The sequence below is a fragment of the Capricornis sumatraensis genome, chromosome 14 (genome assembly GCF_032405125.1).
Source record: "Capricornis sumatraensis isolate serow.1 chromosome 14, serow.2, whole genome shotgun sequence".
NCBI lineage: Eukaryota > Metazoa > Chordata > Mammalia > Artiodactyla > Bovidae > Capricornis > Capricornis sumatraensis.
Window position 1 is genome coordinate 74,367,381 of NC_091082.1, and position 15,522 is coordinate 74,382,902.

The window sequence follows — 15,522 nt, forward strand, 5'->3', positions numbered from 1 at the left end:
TATGATTTTTCTCAGGGTATATGCCCAGTAGTGGGATTGCTGAGTCATATGGTAGTTTTATTCCTAGTTTTTTAAGAAATCTAGGAGGCAGTTTTTAATAATAACACCAACAGATATAGTATACTTAGTAGTAGTTATAACTTTCTTAAGAAAGTTTTTATTATGTTAATAAACCTTTAATTATAAAACAGTTCAGAAACACAAAAGAAATATACTTTTAGATTATCATTAAATCTTGAATCTTCACAATTCTCTTAGTTAAATAATAGTGTTTTTTTTTTTTAAAGATTTGTTCAAATTCACTAACCTAATAATTGTTGGAGCCAGAAATCAAAATCAGGCTGTTTTGATTCCAGATTCTCTGTCTCCTACTGTGAACCTCTGTTCTAAACTATGTGCCTGATTTAAAACACACACACATGTGCACACACGCACACAGCTAATCCTTGGAGCTGTCCAACAGCTATTTTTGCTGCCTTGTGAAATAGTAAGCTGGAAAGTTTCATAGAAAATTTGAATGATTAGTGTAAGGGAAATCTGTTTTAAAGTGATTCTTAAACTTAGGAATAGTTGGACTAAGAAACTTTAATGTTTCCTCCAAGTGTTTAGATTCTTTAACATCCTCTTGAGAAAGGTAATTTAGAAGTATAAATAACAAAAGAGGAAATTATTTCTGCCCAGACATAACAAATGTGTTTTATGCAGAAATAGTCTCCGAATGTAACTGTTTTTCTTTTGCTTAGTCATTGTTTCCTCTTAAAGTTCTGCATGGAAAAGATAATTGCAGAATTTCATAGCATTGGCTTATTGCTTTTGCAGAAACAATAGATATTTTAAAGGTGCAAAAACACACTACTTTATTTAAGTAACTCTTTAAAAAATAGTACAAGATGGGTTTAGTTTTTATCATTTTCAAATCTTCACAGTTAAGTAAGACTGCTCTAATTATCTGAATCTCAATTGCTGAGCTTTAATTACCTTTGGTGGCTTGCCGTTTACTTCATGATCTATTATAAGAATGATCTGTCTCTTTTAAAATAGTGCCAGTGAAAAGATAATGCACAAAGACTTTACATAGTGCTGACACTTAATAAATTGTTCCTCGATAAACTACAATAATGGAGAAGGAAATGGCATCCCACTCCAATATTCCTGCCTGGAAAATCCCATGGACAGAGGAGCCTGGTGGGTTCCAGTCCATGGGGTCACGAAGAGTCAGACCCGACTGAGCAACTAACACTACACTACAATAAAATAAAATAGTGCCAATGACGAATAACATCTCATTAATAATACTGAAATGATAATAAGGAATTGTCCTTTTGGTATTCTTGTCCAAATCAATGTGTATTGTACAAAGATAAATTTGAGTTGAATTTTTAAAGTTTTTCTAAATTGCAGTATCTTTTCAAACAGCAAGTTTATTTTGTTGTTGTCTTTAATTCCTTTTAAATAGAACCACCTCATATCAATGGATCTGAAGAACCCATAGAGATGTCAGTAATTGTTAATAATCCTCTTGAACTTACCTGCATGGCTTCTGGAATCCCAGCTCCTAAGATTACCTGGATGAAAGATGGTCGACCCCTTCCACAGATGAATCAGATGCAGACTCTTGGAGGAGGAGAGGTTCTTCGAATATCTAGTACTCAGGTTAGTGCAAGATTCACATGATTATTCTGTCCTAGGTTAAACGTCTCACTTGCTCATCTCTGGGGAGTGTTGGAGAAATTGTCTTAGAGTCTGAATATATCTCAGATCTCTGTGACTTTAGCAAGGGTAGATTTGTTCTATGACATGCGTGATTGAATAGACACTTACAAGGTAACATGACTAAAACGAAGAAGTGAAATTATCAGATTAAGTATAGAAGAAAGCAAGATACCTTCATATATATTTTTTTTCAAGTTTTCACAATGCCATAAGTGATAGTGTATTTCCTGAAGCTCTTGGTTTGTGCCATATAGCCCTTTATAGCGGAGAAGGCAATGGCACCCCACTCCAGTACTCTTGCCTGAAAAATCCCATGGACAGAGGAGCCCGGTAGGCTGCAGTCCATGAGGTCACTAAGAGTCAGACACAACTGAGCGACTTCACTTTCACTTTTCACTTTCATGCACTGGAGAAGGAAATGGCAACCCACTCCAGTGTTCTTGCCTGGAGAATCCCAGGGACAGGGGAGCCTGGTGGGCTGCCGTCTGTGGGGTCGCACAGAGTCGGACATGACTGAAGCAGCTTAGCAGCAGCAGCCCTTTATAGAATGGCAAAAAGCAGTCAAACATATGTGTATAAGAGGCTTCAAAGGGCACTTTTGATCTTCAGAATGAACTCACAAACTTGAAAATCTGAAGAGATGGAATTTTTCCAAAAATGGTCAATTCAATAAAATTGACTGTTCTTTTAGTTTATGTTTAAGGAAATTAATCTAAAATGTAAATATATTAAAGAGAAGTATGTCTTGGGTGTCTTTTAACAATATACTCTTTTGAAAACAGAGGCAAACCTTATGTTACAAATATTATCCGTATGTTCCCTAATGCCTTCCTCTGTTAACTGAGGATCAAAATAGGAACAATACTGAACTTATGTTCTTGGGGCCTTAGAGATAATGTAAAGTGATGTGCTTAGACTGATGCCATAGGTATGCAGAGATGCTAAAATTGAGTTTGAATGATTATTGTTACTGCTGCTTTTATTGTTATTATAATCATCATTCCATTAAAGGTAGAATAATACATTACTTAATCATATTTCATGTACATTTTCACTGAGGAAACGGAAAAGAAAGGGAGCTAGAAAAGAGAGCTGAGGGTTATGAATTGCATCAGTCTTATGTTACGCTATCAGCTCTATCACACCCATGACCACCATGACAACTGGGTAAGGCAATGTCTTTATCCCCTTTCTACAAATCCAGAAAAAGACGAAGTATTCACTTGTCCAGTACTTATCACTGGCTCAGTGATGGAATCGGTCTCAATCCTGGGTCTGGTTCAACAGCGTAGCCAGTGGAAGTCGGCCCAGTTTCTTGTTTCTAACATTAAAGAGAACATACTTTGCATTTCCCTCTTCTCTCCATCAAGCATTTTAGTAACCCAGAAAAAACTCAGGTCACACTATCAAACCACTTGCTAAATCAGAATACTTGAATGCTATAATTTCAGCTGACCAAAAGGGAAGCCAAAGAATTTTGTAACTTAAGGAATAGCATGGAGACAGTGAAGTGTACACTAAAACCGTAACTATAAAGGAATCATGGTAACTAAAGCTCTAAAAGGAAATAAGGCCACATTACATTAGGTCTTAAATGTGAAAATGAAGAGTTATGTTAAGACAGAGTTTCCATCAAGAGTTAAATGGTGACCCACATAGTCTAGCTATTGTGAAGAACACAAATATAATACATAAGACATTTCTCAGCCTTCAAAAAGTTTTCAGTTGTCTAAGAAAAATAAAACTGCACGCATGATGAAATTAGGAAAAGAAACAATAGCAAACCATTAAAACATTATAGAATTCAAACATTAAATATCATCAAGTCGCGAGACTGCTCATGGTTCCTCTGCTCCTCTGTGTTTTCTTTTATCTCTGTCAGAGCCCTTATTACTAAATTATATCTTAGTTACCTGAACTTTGTCTTTTTGTGTATGTATCTATTGCACATAATTATGCCTGGTACATAATGGATATTTTGCAAATTCCAAATTGTGTGGTGAAAGATGAGTTTGCTAAGACATTTTCCATCAAACTCTCCTTCTGTGACAAAACAGGTTGGAAAAACTGTACCTTTCTCTCCTTTGTGAGCCATAATGCATGTCTGCAAAGTCTTTCTCTAAAAAGCCTGATTAATTATAATTTTTCAAACACTCTATTAAGAGAACACACATTAGGAAATGTAGCTACTGATAGTAATTATCAATATTCAGAAGGGTGTAAGTTGTCAGGAAATGGTTCTGGGAGGAGGTAAGATCTAAGAACAGTCATGAGTGATGGTGCAGGCTTGGCTGAGTCAGGACAAGTGGAGAGGACAATATAACTGGGGAATAGACTGTATTGGTGGAGGAGAGCTGACTTTTAGAGGTTTTCAAGATATGATGAGCAACTTTGAAATTATTCTCCAGGCAGTAGTACATCCCTTTCAATTCTTAACTGAAGGACGATGTGACTGTCACTCTTCTAAAGTTAGAGTTAGTAATTTTCCAGACATACTAGTCTTAACATCCTAATCTAAAATTTTTTCAGTGGAGTCTATGCACTCCACTGAAAAAAAAAAGTTTTTCAATAACCCATAAAGTCAGTTTTGAAGTAAGAATTTTAAAATTCTCAGTATTCTAGGAATATTCAAGTAATAAATGAAAACAGGATTTTCTACTTTTTCAAAATACATTTTTCACAGTAGTAAGATCATCTGTTTTTCAGTGTATACTTTTCACTTATTTAAGCATGGGCTGTGTTTACACAGTGTCAAATATGAATAAAGTCTAACACTTCAGTGGAAACTCTGCATGGGCATTTTTAAAGAAATGTTTCTGGTTTTAGTCAGAAAATAGATTTTTCTGTCAGCCTGACTTATTTACAGCCAAATTACATAACATGGCTATATTGTTTCTCTGTGTATATCAAGGAATATTAAAAATATGGTATTAATGTTCTTTATTAAAATAACCTGATTTTTATTTACTACTTTGGTTGGTTGGTTAGTTGATTAATGTGTTTTACTTGCTTCAGGAAGTCTCCAATAGAATTTTGCAATCTGCAATTTAAATTCATAAATACTTCCTTCTTCAAAAAATACTGAGTAGTATTTGTGTCATATGTGGTGCTGTGTCCTGTATGTATCTGCCTTCTCTGACATCATTAACATACATAACGTGCAAACATTCTGAGATCAAACACTGAAACTCTCTTTTTGTTTCCTTTTTTATTTTTTACCAAAAAAAAAGAGATTTTATTGGGAACAGGTGCCCTGAAACCCCCTTAAATCTATGTCAAATACATAGATTTACATGTAGCAGAGATGCTGAGCTCAGTATCAGAGTGCTAAATACAAATGTTAGTACATTTATTAAATGTTAATTATTATGCTGTATTAATGATATCTTGCTTTGTGTGAGTCCTTTACATTTGTTATAATAGATATTTATTCTCATCATCAAAACCAGTATGTTAACCTTGTGCAATTCACTTATTTGAATTTTATAGGTGGAAGATACAGGAAGATACACATGTCTGGCATCCAGTCCTGCAGGAGATGATGACAAAGAGTATTTAGTGAGAGTGCATGGTAACGCTGGCAAAATGTCCTGCAGTCCATCATACACTTATACCTAATTAAAAGGCATAATTTATGGAACATAGGGCAGCTATCCAACACATCATAAAACTATGTTTATATATTAGGAAATATGTATTTTGAAATTTTGATTTTTATATTTGACTGATCATGTGCTCATGGGAGTAGTTTAGTAGATTTTTGAGTTATATGTTCTGTTCCTGCACAAATAATTCATATTCACTGATTTTAAATCATAGAATATAAATTAGAGTAAAAATGAAAATAAAAAGTATTCATAATCTCATCACACAAGAATAAGACCTTTCTACATATAAATATTGTCACAGAAATGTGATCATGTGGCATATAGTATTTAACTCTTTATTTCAGTGGCATGTTGAACATGTTTTCATGTCAAAAAATATATATTTTTATAACATTACTTTTTAGCGATTGCATGATTTCCAATTTTATGAACATGCCATTACTTATTTAATACATTCCTTATTTTTGGCTGTTTCTGTATTTTTACCAACATAAGCAGCACTATTATAGACATTCTTGTATAAGTGTGTTGACCTATTTTTAATTATTTTGTTTTAATAAATTTCTATAAGTCCACTTTCTTGATTATATGCAACTATACGCATATGCACGTACATACACACACACACATTCAAGACCAAATTACCTTCTAGAAAGTAGGGCCAATTAGACTATGGCTGGTCCTACTTTGACACAGAGCTGGAAATTACTGTTCAAAGAGAGGAACATTTAAAGAACTTAACAGATCTTTATCTCCTCATAGCCTAAATCACTAAGCAATCCAAAATGTAGGCCTGGTGTAATGTAGGAGTGTTCTCCTGCCCCCACCAGCCCTATACACAAATTAGACCAACTGACGTGTAAGTTGTGTATACAGCAGTCACATAAAAAATATACACTTTTAAAATTGTGGTATAGTTGATTTACAATTTTATATTAGTTTCAGGTATATACCATAGTGATTGAAAATTTTTAGAAATTATACTCCACTTAAAGTCATTATGAAATATTGACTGTATTCCCTTTACTTTATATCCTTGTAGCTTATTTATTTTATATATAGTAGTATATACCTCTTAATTCCTTACCCCTTTTTTGCCCCCCTTTCTGCATATTAAGAAAAATCTATATATTTCTGTTTGTTATGATGAACAGAACCTAATTTAAAAGTTTTAAAATATGTTCAGAGAAAATTATTACCAGGTGTAGACCTGGACACACACAAAAAAAGTCCCTTCTTTGGGCCTTAGTTTCTTTACCTATTAAATGGTGATAAAATGTGGTTATATTACTTATCCTATCATTCATGGGGCTATCAGAAGAATTTCATTACTTAAGGTACTTAAGTACTGAGTACGATTTAAAAAGTTCACTCTTTGTTATCAGGGTACTATAAATTGAATGAGTAGCGTTTTAAATCTTTGCTGCTTCTTTCATACAGCAGAAACAACACTGTTGAACACCTAAGATAATCCAGAGCATTTTGTATCTCATTTATTAAAAGCCTTTGGTGTATTTGTTTTCCCATCCAGTACCCCCTAATATTGCTGGAACTGGTGAGCCCCAGGATTTCACTGTGTTACGGAACAGACAAGTGACATTGGAATGCAAATCAGATGCAGTGCCTCCACCTGTAATCACTTGGCTTAAAAATGGAGAACGGTTACAGGTAAGTTTTGCCAAGTTCCACAGATTCATTTTGAGAAAAAAAAAAAAAATCAGCTATAGAGTCCTTCAACATCAGGTTACTAGTTCTTCAGCATTGCAGGGCTGGGCACAGAGTCCTTTTGTCAGCCTTCTTTACTCAGCCTTTGCTGGTGTAGGTAGTAGCTAGTTATGAGTCAAAAGACAGGTATTTTGATTCGCATACTTTGTAAATTGGCCTAAGTATGTATCCCCTGGAGCTGGTGAAATAAACTTGGATTGAAACACTCATGTCTTTTCTTGAAAGAAAAGAAGCCATCAAAGTCTCAAAAGAACTGACTTTTCTTGCCAAGTCCCTGGGCAAACCTGTTACTGACTTTCCTTAATCTAAACTTGGACCTCAGGAGTGACCCCAAGGATCTGTGAATCAGTTCAGTTCAGTCACTCAGTCGTGTCCGACTCTTTGTGACCCATAGACTACAGCACGATAGGCCTCCCTGTCCATCACAAACTCCAGGAGCTTACTCAAACTCATGTCCATCAAGTCAGTGATGCCATCCAACCATCTCATCCTTTGTCATCCCCTTCTCCTCCCGCCTTCAATCTTTCCCATACCAGGAGTCTAGACTGAAATCTTTGGAAATACAGTTACTGGCTCTGTGAGATGCCCATGCTCTGGTGATACCTGTCTGCTCTCATAGAGTATCAGAGCCTAGAATCCTAAGTAGCCTTTTAGGATTGGCTCTAAGCCTTGACTTTGAATGTCAGATTGTCTTTATCCTAGTAGTTACTTATCCTTCTTTTTCCTCATCCTCTTAGTATAACCAATTGTGATACACTGAGTCTAAATAAAAGGAAATCATGTCCCTAATACCTAAGACAGAGAGACTTTAGCCATCATCAAATCGCACAAACACTAACCACAGAGAGACTGGATTCTGAGAGTTACTAATGTGTTTAATTATCATGCGTATCACTTAACAGCCCCATGCCTCAGTTTCTCTGTTTATTGTGTGCCTGCTATAATGCTATGCATTGTGATTGCTCCTGACAATAATCCTGATCCATAAGGAGCTCATAGACTATCTGAAAATATACAGAAGTACATCACAGATATAGAAAATTGATACTGCTGATAAATTTTATCTTAGAGGGATATACAGAGGAGAAACAGTGAAAAGAAGCAAGTAACCCAGACTTAAGGGTAAAGAATAGCCCAGGGGAGCCTCTTGGAATGGGTGAGTTCAGTTTAAATGTTGGGTGAGAAAGAAGGGGACTCCAAACATAGGTGACAGTATGCACAAAGGCATTATAGGAAGAGGAATGCTGTTGTCTCAGGAACTGCAGGTAGCTTGGTATGGTTGAAGTAGACCTTGATTAAAATCCTTTGATGATTCTCCATAGATTTCAGGATTCAGGTTCAGTTGCCCAGCTTTGCTCACAAAGCTCTTCATGCTCTGACTTTTCCTCCATAGTCTTATCTCCCATGTGTGCATTTCACTCTAGACCACTAGATGTTCAGACAGAGACTGAGTAAATGTTAATGATGGAGAAATCAGGCTAATTTCAGATACGACCAAGTGACGTCAGTACTGGGACAGACTGAATTCAACAGTAGATGGTTAAAAAAAAAAAGAGATGAGTTCAGTTTTAGATAATTTGAATTTGAATTACCTATATATTATCCAAATGGAAATTCCACAAAGTTCTAAGAAATATGGGTCCATATTTACTCAAAAATATCTTTGATTTGGTGGTCCTCAATAGTATAGCCTGTTGTCGAAGCTATAGGTTTGTATGAGGTCAACCAGAAAGCACGTGGTATGAGAAGCCCTGTAAATGAGAATAACGCCTAAGACAACATTGAGAATTAAAAGGTGAGCCAAGGAAGAAGAGGAGAAAAGTGGGACTGAGAAGGAACGCTCGGAGAAGTTGGTGTACTGAAAGCCAAGAAATAGAGAGGGAGCAGTTAACGGAGTTCACGTCAAGATACAAAGTAAAGTGTATTTATTGGCTTTGGTAATACACAGATGTGCTTCAAGATGTAAGCAGCCTTCAGTAGATTGATCAAAGGAGAAGACACGTTACAGTTGTTGGGGGAGTGAAAGAGGAGGAAGTGGGAATGACTGTGGACTGTTATTTAAATGCAAAAGAGATTTGTATGTTCTTATTAACTAGAAGAGTTTGAAGATCGAGAACTAAGTGTGTTGAGTAGGGAAAGGATGGGACCCTTGGTGACAGATGAAGAGATTAGCCTTGGACTGAAGGGACGACCTTTTCCACAGAGATGGAAATGTAGGAAGGAAGGTTGCATTCATATGCAAGAGGGAGAAATTGCAGGCACTTGGCTTTGATTTTCTCAGTGGAGTAGGAAACAGGGTCATTGCTCAGAATAAGGTTCTAAGGAAAGAAATGAAATTTGGAAGAATCACTGGCAGTAAATGGGAAGAGAACCAGAGAAAGTTGAAGTGAGACTGAGTAAATAAGCAGAACTTACTGATATTCATGGAAGAAAGACACAAAAATCAACTCAGAACTTTTTATTAGCATAAAGTCCTGCTATACCCATATTGAACTTAAAAATTAAAATATGTTTTGTGGAACTTCCATGTATATTGAAAAAAATCACCTGTTCTCATTAGAAATAATAAAAATTTACTACTAATGGCCCCTGTAGCAATTAAAGGCCTACAGAAAATGTGTGGACTTTAAAGATAAATTGACCTGAACTGTACATCTTAGTGTGAACAACTTTTTTCACTAGGAATATATGTTTATCTGGGACAGAACCCATATGGTAGAAAAATCTCATTTGGACTCTTCCTGAAGCAGATCCACTTTGGCACAACCGGAAAATATCAGCCTTTGTTGCTACCTGGCATATTTTTTAAAAGTTTATGAACAGTCCTTAGTTCAGTTCAGTTCAGTTCAGTCGCTCAGTCGTGTTCGACTCTTTGCGACCCCATGAATCGCAGCACGCCAGGCCTCCCTGTTCATCACCATCTCCCGGAGTTCACTCAGACTCATTTCCATCGAGTCCGTGATGCCATCCAGCCATCTCATCCTCGGTCGTCCCTTTCTCCTACTGCCCCCAAACCCTCCCAGCATCAGTCTTTTCCAATGAGTCAACTCTTCACATGAGGTGGCCAAAGTACTGGAGTCTCAGCTTCAGCATCATTCCTTCCAAAGAAATCCCAGGGCTGATCTCCTGCAGAATGGACTGGTTGGATCTCCTTGCAGTCCAGGGGACTCTCAAGAGTCTTCTCCAACACCACAGTTCAAAAGCATCAATTCTTCGGCGCTCAGCCTTCTTCACAGTCCAACTCTCACATCCATACATGACCACAGGAAAAACCATAGCCTTGACTAGACAGACCTTAGTCGGCAAAGTAATGTCCCTGCTTTTGAATATGCTGTCTAGATTGGTCATAACTTTTCTTCCAAGGAGTAAGCGTCTTTTAATTTCATGGCTGCAGTCACCATCTGTGGTGATTTTGGAGCCCCCAAAAATAAAGTCTGACACCGTTTCCACTGTTTCCCTGTTTATTTCCCATGAAGTGATGGGACCAGATGCCATGATCTTTGTTTTCTGAATGTTGAGCTTTAAGCCAACTTTTTCACTCTCCTCTTTCACTTTCATCAAGAGGCTTTTTAGCTCCTCTTCACTTTCTGCCATAACGGTGGTGTTATCTGCATATCTGAGGTTATTGATATTTCTCCCGGCAATCTTGATTCCAGCTTGTGTTTCTTCCAGCCCAGCGTTTCTCATGATGTACTCTGCATATAAGTTAAATAAGCAGGGTGACAATATACAGCCTGATGTACACCTTTTCCTATTTGGAACCAGTCTGTTGTTCCATGTCCAGTTCTAACTGTTGCTTCCTGACCTGCATACAGATTTCTCAAGAGGCAGGTTAGGTGGTCTGGTATTCCCATCTCTTTCAGAATTTTCCACAGTTTCTTGTGATCCACACAGTCAGAGGCTTTGGCATAGTCAATAAAGCAGAAATAGATGTTTCTCTGGAACTCTCTTGCTTTTTCCATGATCCAGCGGATGTTGTCAATTTGATCTCTGGTTCCTCTGCCTTTTCTAAAACCAGCTTGAACATCAGGAAGTTCACGGTTCACGTATTGAACAGTTCTCAACTGGACATAATAGAGTAGATATCATTATATTTCAGTATTTCATCTCAATATAGATCTCTGTAGTTTCATAATTTTTGGTCCCATGCCTGGATACAAAATAAATGCTTGACAAATATTTGTAAACTAAAATCATTTATTTACTTATTTTAAAAATGTTGAAGGATAATTGTTTCCTTTAAGTTAACCAAAGGTAATTTATTATCAGGAAACTTTCAGCTTTAAGTAACAGGCTTCAGACTGTTAACTTAATTGGGATCAGGAGGAACATATTTATTAGCAATAATAATTGGTGAACTTAAGCTTTAGGCATTATCCAGAGGCTCTAATTATGTAGTCAAACATCTGTTTTCCTTCTTTATCTCAGTGCTGCTTATGTCTTAGATTCACAGCAAGTTGTCCCCACATGGTGGTACAACTGCCACCAGCCTATGTCACCCTCACTATCAGATTCCAGTAAAAATATACCTTATCCCAACACTTCCAGAAATGTCCTGCAAGGAGTGCTCATGAGCCCAGCTTGAAACCCTTTTCCATCCTTGAGTGGATCACTGTAGCCGTCACTGTGAAGAACAAGACACTGATTGTGCTCTTGCCTTAACTACACTCATAGAGATAGCTCCCAAGAGTTTTTAATCCAGGGTAGTGGTAGGGGGAGCAGACGAAGATAGTGGGAGACAGGTATGCTACAGTTCACTATTTGGTTACTTTTGATGATTCGTATTTCATTTTCCTGACATTTTAATGCTAAATTTTCCTTGTTGAATCCAGGCAACACCTCGAATAAGAATCCTATCTGGAGGGAGATACTTGCAAATTAATAATGCAGATCTAGGTGATACCGCCAATTATACCTGTGTTGCCAGCAACATTGTGGGAAAGACTACAAGAGAGTTTATTCTCACTGTCAATGGTAAGAAAGCTTAACCGCTGTTTTACAATTTAAAAATTTAGACAGGACATTCAAAGAGATAACATTTTTGTTTTTTATGAGCACACTAAACAAATTCTTGTGCTTATCTTATTTCTTTTGACATAGACAACATGTGACATTTGTGCTATAGCTATATTCAAACTAACTCAGCTTCAAAAATATAATTAAAGATACATTTCTCTTAGAGGACAATACATGTCCAATTGTTATCAGAATATTCTGATGTTTTATATCATTCAGATCAGAGCCACTGGAGAAGTTAATACACTAAATCTCTGGGTGACAAGTAGCCAATTATTTAGTCACGTTTATTGATGTTGGGGTTTGATTATATATGTGCTAGACAGAAACTGCCATGGGATTGTAATTTTCTCAAATATAAAATCTAAACACTAAAATTTGCCAAATTTCAGGAATATGACACTGACTTTTAAAAACCACTCCTCTGATGTTTTAATAGATGAAATTTTACAAGTTGGATGACCCAGGCAGTTAATATCTCTAACACTAAAATTAAAATTCAAGTTTTGTATTCCCATGTGAACTCAGTGATTAGTAAAATACATGCTCTGAGACTTGCATGATTAATCACAGATGTGTTTTTTTTAAACAGCCGACTTTCTAAGCTTTATTTAAAGTGAAGTTGTTCCAGTGTTAACATTCTCTGACCATTATTTGGCCAAAGAGAAATAAGAAATATCATCTTTAATTTGTATCATACCAGAGCTGGTTTTTTTTTTTTTTACTCTTTTCAAGCCTCTTCCATAGAAAGATTTCACACACCATGAGTGAGTGAGTGAAAGTCACTCAGTCATGTCCAACTCTTTGCAACCCCATGGACTATACAGCCTGTGGGATTTTTCAGGCCAGAATATTGGAGTGGGTAGCCTTTCCCTTCTCCAGGGGATCTTCCCAATCCAGAGCTCGAACCCAGGTCTACCACATTGCAGGCAGATTCTTTACCACCTGAGCCACAAGGGAAGCCCTTCACACACCATATCAGGGATTTAAAGCCTCTTCCCCACTTCATTTTTGAGTAGATTTTTAAATAAAATCTTATCTTGAATAAGGTTTTAGGAATTCAACCCCAATTCTATTTATACTAACCTGAATTAGCCATAGCCAAAGCCATATATTAGACTCAAATCTCAGCTTGTATTATTACCTAGTCAGAGTCTTAGTTCAGGCTGTGTTACTGATATAAAAGAAAATTTCCACATGCATCTCTTTTATAGTTCCTCCAAGCATAAAGAGTGGCCCCCAGAGTCTTGTCATTCACTTAAATAAGTCAACTCTATTGGAATGCTTTGCGGAAGGTGTGCCAGCCCCAAAGATAACATGGAGAAAGGATGGAGCTGTTCTATCTGGGAGTCATGCAAGGTAACAGTTCTAGAAAAGGATGAAAATACTGTAGGGACTGAAATGTAAGTTTTTAAATATTTGATCCAATGCATTATTTGAGTCTTTTCATCTTAATATGAGAATGAAACTGCAGTATTTTAAAACCCTAACTCTAATTCCTAAAAGCTTGCATCCAAAATATAACAGTTATAATGTATCCAAGATCATAAGTCCATCTGCTATACCCCTTTTCAGAATATCCCTTTTTTCTACCAAGGGTATTACAAATTTCTGAAGCAGGAAAAGGACTAACAATGGATAACTGAGTCTTTTAAAATGCTCTCAGTTAAAATGTGCATGATCAGAAAGACTCACATTCAGAGACCTTCACGTGTGATCTTTCTTCTAGATACTCCATCTTGGAAAATGGATTCCTTCATATCCAGTCGGCACAAGTGACTGATAGTGGGCGATATTTGTGTATGGCTACCAATGCTGCTGGAACAGATCGCAGGCGAATAGATTTACAGGTCCATGGTAAATATATGTTTAGGAACAACATCCAGTCTTAGAGTCAGATGTTCTTTGGTTGCCTAAACCAGTGAGGTCATAGCACAAAGACCTTCAGGTCCAGTGCTCTATTATGAACAATCAAGACTCATGGTGAATGGCATTATCACAGCACTATGTAAGTGCAGAGAACCTTATTGTGTTCATAAATGTAAACAAGTTACCAGTGATTAATTTCAGTTTGGCAGAGATACTTCAAACGGCATCCTGTTTGCTGAATGTGTTTTCTCTTACTTGGTAACTGTTTTAGTTCCTCCATCCATTGCTCCGGGTCCTACCAACATAACTGTAACAGTAAATGTTCAAACCACTCTGGCTTGTGAGGCTACTGGTATACCAAAACCGTCAGTCAGCTGGAGAAAAAACGGGCATCTTCTGAATGTGGATCAAAATCAGAATTCATACAGGTAAGGAGCAATTTACCTGCAAAATTCCACCAGCTATTTAGAAACATATTTTTCAAAGATTTAACATTTTTACTTTATCAGTGGGGACAGAAAATGTATAAAGTGTGAAAAACTAGCTAGTCTGTAGAGAGCGTATTATATTTTTCTTAGTATTGAATTAGTTTTTCAATCTAAAGTATTTTTTTCTGAATTATAGGTATAACTTCTCTTTCCATAAGCCCTGTGGATAACTGTCAGTGAGCTCTATAGCATTAAATTTCCATTCTGCTGCTGTTTTTAGCACCTTTTGTAATTTTATAATGACAAAGGATAAAAACATCATTTGGTATAAAAGAAAAAGTACTCTTTAAAAATAATATGAGTTTTAGTTGCAGAAGAGAAATCAAATTTTATACCTTCAAATACAGTGTTGGCAGCATGTGTAAGGTGGAAGAATAGCAGTTTCACCAATTTTCTGTACTCTTCCAGCTTTACTACCATTTTTCTTACTATCATATCATATTTTTAAAGACTAACCTTAAAAATACTACAGATTTCTGATCCCTTAGATGAGCATTTCTTGTGTTAATAGATATCTTGTCAAAAGATTTGCTATATCACTAAAAACAAGTTTTCATAGACCTACCCTGATAAAAATCAATTCTGTTACATCTGGAAACATAAATCAGGAGGGTTTCACTTGAAAATCTGTTGCGTCTCTCTCTTTCTCATCCTTTTAATCCTTTGGCATTGGGGGTTTAATGACTTGAAAGCATACTCTATGTGGAAAATGCCAATGCCCTTGAATTAAGAAGCAGGTCAAATATGTTCCCATTGAATCAAATTATTCCCATTTATTGGTGCACAGTTTGAGGTAAGAAAACAGATATTCTTATTTAGATTACTTTAAATAATGTATGTGTGTTTACTCAGCCTTTTGTATATTTTAAGTGATTCAGACAACTTTGGTTTTGAGTTTATTTCAAGTTAGACTCTGATTTATGTACTGTGCATCTCCAAGGTATCCACCACATGTAAGGAGACATGTGAAGTAGGGAAAGCTGCAAGACAGACTTGTAGTTACCTATCGGTCAGTGGAAATAACCAAATTCCAAGCTGCAAAATTACTGTGAAATTTAGAGATCATCTATGTGAAGCATCTGAGATGGTACCAGGAATGTATT

General features: G+C 36.4%; 1 protein-coding gene across 1 annotated transcript in view; it reads left to right on the plus strand.

Moving 5' to 3' along the window:
• HMCN1 (hemicentin 1) overlaps positions 1-15,522 on the plus strand; it is a 537,733-nt gene that overhangs the window by 430,510 nt on the left and 91,701 nt on the right. Inside the window, exons 69-75 of the mRNA XM_068985901.1 lie at positions 1,457-1,653; positions 5,203-5,284; positions 6,853-6,989; positions 11,879-12,020; positions 13,277-13,421; positions 13,792-13,919; positions 14,203-14,359. Coding sequence (XP_068842002.1) covers positions 1,457-1,653; positions 5,203-5,284; positions 6,853-6,989; positions 11,879-12,020; positions 13,277-13,421; positions 13,792-13,919; positions 14,203-14,359 — 988 coding nt within the window. The remainder of the gene's footprint in view (positions 1-1,456; positions 1,654-5,202; positions 5,285-6,852; positions 6,990-11,878; positions 12,021-13,276; positions 13,422-13,791; positions 13,920-14,202; positions 14,360-15,522) is intronic.